Source organism: Sphaerodactylus townsendi, linkage group LG08 (genome assembly GCF_021028975.2).
Source record: "Sphaerodactylus townsendi isolate TG3544 linkage group LG08, MPM_Stown_v2.3, whole genome shotgun sequence".
NCBI lineage: Eukaryota > Metazoa > Chordata > Lepidosauria > Squamata > Sphaerodactylidae > Sphaerodactylus > Sphaerodactylus townsendi.
The window spans coordinates 114933632-114937749 of record NC_059432.1 but is presented as its reverse complement, the minus strand read 5'-3'; the positions used below and the strand labels follow the sequence as shown (position 1 = coordinate 114937749).

General features: G+C 49.9%; 1 protein-coding gene across 1 annotated transcript in view; it reads right to left on the bottom strand.

Annotated features, from left to right (window-relative positions):
* Positions 1–2210: 2210 nt before the first annotated feature.
* Positions 2211–4118, bottom strand: part of LOC125438555 (uncharacterized protein PB18E9.04c-like) — a 17929-nt gene continuing 16021 nt past the window's right edge. Inside the window, exon 7 of the mRNA XM_048506986.1 lies at positions 2211–2633. Coding sequence (XP_048362943.1) covers positions 2559–2633 — 75 coding nt within the window. The 3' untranslated portion in view covers positions 2211–2558. The remainder of the gene's footprint in view (positions 2634–4118) is intronic.

The following is a 4118-nucleotide window of genomic DNA, read 5'->3' as shown; positions in this document are numbered from 1 at the left end:
TCCTCCAGCTAGAGTTGCCAACTCTGGTTTGGGAAATTCCTGGACATTTTGGGGGCGGCACCTGTGGAGGCCAGGATTTGGGGATTGGGGAGGGGGAACTCTGTGAGCATCTCAAGGGCCTACCTGGAGGTTGGCAACCTACCTTTGGCTTAATGGCAGGGCCACCCTACCTATCTATGAAAAAAAAGCAAAGCAGGGCGTTCTCTGTTACGCTTCAACCATACGAAAGCCTTGTAAACTTAAAAAAAAGAAACTGGTACAATTTCACAAGTAACAAGTCAACCAGGATTGATAATGTTGCCGCGCTGCCTGGTGACTTTTAATAGCTGCAGACCACCCAGCTCTCGGCAGCGCAGGGGAACAGAAACGGGACCCGACACAGCGAGTATAGTGAAATAAAAGAGGGGTTTGTTGAGATGCTGACCTATGTGTCAGCACCTCCGCACCACGGCAACTGCCATTGCCTAGTAGCTTTACAACATCTTCAATGCCCTCCCCCCCCCCCTCGGGAGTCCGGGAGAAATACAGGACAGCCCACCACCATTCATTCACAAAATACACAGTAACCAATCATGCATTTGCGATACATGGGAACCAATCAGAGTTCGATGGGCAGCCTCTTCTTGAAGTAAGGCGAGGCGTAGGCACTGACGGGAAGAACACAAAGGAGTCCCTTGGGTGCCTGGGGTCGGGAAACGAAACTTGATGACGATGGCCCCCTTATCTGCCTGCTGGTGAGATTAGGCAGAGTGAGGCCCTTCTTCCGGGGGTCCCCTTTGTTAGCGTCCATTGAGAGTTTTGCAAGTGAAAGGGACATGCTCGGGTGGAGCAGCGGTGGATTCCTGCCTTGAGCCAAGGAGGTTCCATCCAGACACAAATACAGAGGATACAAAAGATAACTACGTACAAACCCTACTTTCTATCCAATACAGTTTGTTCCTACCTATCTAATACAGAAACAAAACATTGCTCCATCTTTATTAAAAACAAGTCCAGAAGTGTGATAGAATCACTTCTGGCTCCGCTATCAATAACAGTAACTTTTCCCGCCAAGAAGAAATTAAAAGTTAGAAATACTGGATGCCACTAATTTTCAAAAGGCTGTCAGGTAAAGGGCCTGTGTTCAATTTGTGTTCAAAAAATGTGTGCATGTGCAAAATGGTGCCCCAGTGAAGATTCCAAAATATCACAAACATCCCTCCAAAACAAAGTTCTTTTCAATGCAGCTGCGGGCTCTACCAGCAGGGGGCAGTGGTTAAGAGCAGTGGACTGTAATCTGGGAAATTGGGTTTGATTCTCCACTCCTCCACCAGAGCGGCAGACTCTTATCTGGAGAACTGGATTTGTTTCTCTGCTCCTGCACATGAAGCCTGCTGGGTGACCTCGGGCCAGTCACAGTTCTCTCTGAACTCTCTCAGCCCCACCTACCTCACAGATTGTCTGTTGTGGGACGGGAGAGGAAGGAAAGGAGTTTGCAAGCCCCTTGGAGACTCCTTACGGTTGAGAAAAGTGAAGCAGCAGTGGCGTAGGAGGTTAAGAGCTCGTGTATCTAATCTGGAGGAACCGGGTTTGATTCCCAGCTCTGCCGCCTGAGTTGTGGAGGCTTATCTGGGGCATTCAGATTAGCCTGTGCACTCCCACACACGCCAGCTGGGTGACCTGGGGCTAGTCACAGCTTCTCGGAGCTCTCTCAGCCTCACCTACCTGACAGGATGTTTGTTGTGAGGGGGGAAGGGAAAGGAGACTGTAAGCCCCTTTGAGTCTCCTGCAGGAGAGAAAGGGGGGATATAAATCCAAACTCTTCTTCTTCTTCTTCATATTTAGCAGAGGCCTCACGAACTGCAAAGGCCGGGGACCCCGACTTCCATGCTGAGCCACCGAGAGAAGCGAACCTCAAACAAGCCATCAGACTGTGTGGGAGGCACATGTAGACCTTTCTATTTTAGTTGCTCCTCACAGACCCTCCCAGAAACCGATGGCCGACCACATTGTGAAACAGGATTGTGGCCCGATCCAGCAGGCCTGCTCTTATGTTCCAATACGTGCAGTGGCGCAGTGGCTAAGAGCAGGTGCATCTGGAGGAACCGGGTTTGATTCCCCGCTCTGCCGCTTGAGTTGTGGCGGCTTATCAGATTAGCCTGTGCACTCCCACACACGCCAGCTGGGTGACCTTGGGCTAGTCACAGCTTCTCGGAGCTCTCTCAGCCCCACCCACCTCACAGGGCGTTTGTTGTGATGGGGGAAGGGCAAGGAGACTGTGAGCCCCTTTGAGTCTCCTGCAGGAGAGAAAGGGGGGATATAAATCCAAACTCTTCTTCTTCTTCTTCTACGTGGATGTTCCTGTGTAATTCTTCATGCCACTAACACTAGAATGGCATTGATTGGTTTGCAAAGAATGGTCCCAGCGTAGAACCGGCTGTAGACACAAATAAGCACGCACCTATTCAGGGAAAGCAAAAATCGGAGACATCTCATGTGCCTGAAGAAAAGGAGTTTGCCTCATTCTGCTGTTGCTTCTGATAGCCAAGTCAAGGGACTGCGTCTTCGGACGTTTTCGTTCACCCTTTCCACACTGCTTTGAATGTCACATTGAACTGGGCGCAGGGGAATTTTGTCTGCAGGATTTGTTCGAGCTGAGAGAACGAAAACAGTAAACGGGAACAAAATGAGTATGCAAAGGAGACGATGCGTTTTGGCTGATCAGTTTGAACGCAACCACTTTTGCACTTGACACGTTTTCAAAATAATTTAACAAAACACACCATTGTATTGTCGAAGGCTTTCACGGCCGGAATCACTGGGGTGCTGTGTGGTATTCCGGGCTGTATGGCTGTGTTCTAGTAGCATTTTCTCCTGATGTTTCACCTGCATCTGTGGCTGGCATCTTCAGAGGATCCTCTGAAGATGCCAGCCACAGATGCAGGTGAAACATCAGGAGAAAATGCTACTAGAACACGGCCATACAGCCTGAAAACCACACAGCACCCCAAAACACCTTATTACTTCCAAGTGCCACTCCGCAGTCTCCGGCGGGAGGGCTAATGATAACCATGGGTTAGGGCAGTGATAGTGAACCTTTTCGAGACTGAGTGCCCAAATTGCAACCCCAAACCCGCTTATATATCGCAAAGTGCCAACATGGCAATTTAACCTGAATACTGAGGTTTCAGTTTAGAAAATAATGGTTGGTTCCGAGGCATGTTTTACTCAGGAGTAAGCTTGGTGGTAATCGGTGGCTTGGCTTTGAAGCAACTGAGCAATGGGTGAATCACCCATTGCCAGCAACCGAGCTTACTCCCAGTTCTTGGCATGGAAATCAGTGGGGTTTAACAAGGCTTTTACACAGGGTTACCTACTACTTGCTTCCCCTGCAAACTAGGGTTCCTTTCAAGGCTTTAATGCTAATAATCGAGCTCCAGGCCAGCCATAGATGGGGCGTGGGTGACTCTGTTTGCGCTGCGTCTACATAGAGGGTTTCCCTGGCGCTGCCACCTCTGGCACCCGTGCCATAGGTTCGCCACCACTGGGTTAGGGGGAGAGTTAGGGTGCCCCATCCCCCATTCTTTGCTAAGGAGATGGGGGCTACCCTTTGATGGACCATAACTTTGGACCCCCTGAACCAAACTGCACCAAACTTTGGGGGTACCATAAGGACAGTTTCCAGATGATACCCTGAAATTTTGGTGCCGATACATCCAAAAATGCACCCCCTGCAGGAACATCCTAGAAATTTGCCCAAGAATCTTTGTTCTGCATTGAGTTTTCTGCATTGCTGTCAATGGGGGTTGCAGGCTGTGGGGGGCACATTTCTGAAGGCACAGTCTCAAAACTTTCAGGTGACTTCCCTAATTATACCCCCCAAGTTTGGTGCAGTTTGGTTCAGGGGGGCCAAAGTTATGGACCCTCAAAACTGTAGCCCCTGATCTCCTATTAGCTCCCATTGGAAACAATGGGGGATAGGGGCACCCCTTTTGGGAGTCCATAACTTTGGACTCCCTGAACCAAACCTCACCAAACGTGGGGGGTAGCATAAGGACAGTCTCCCGATGATACGCTGAAATTTTTGGTGCCGCTAGCCTAAAAACTGCGCCCCCTGCCGGCCAAAAATTGAAAACCAC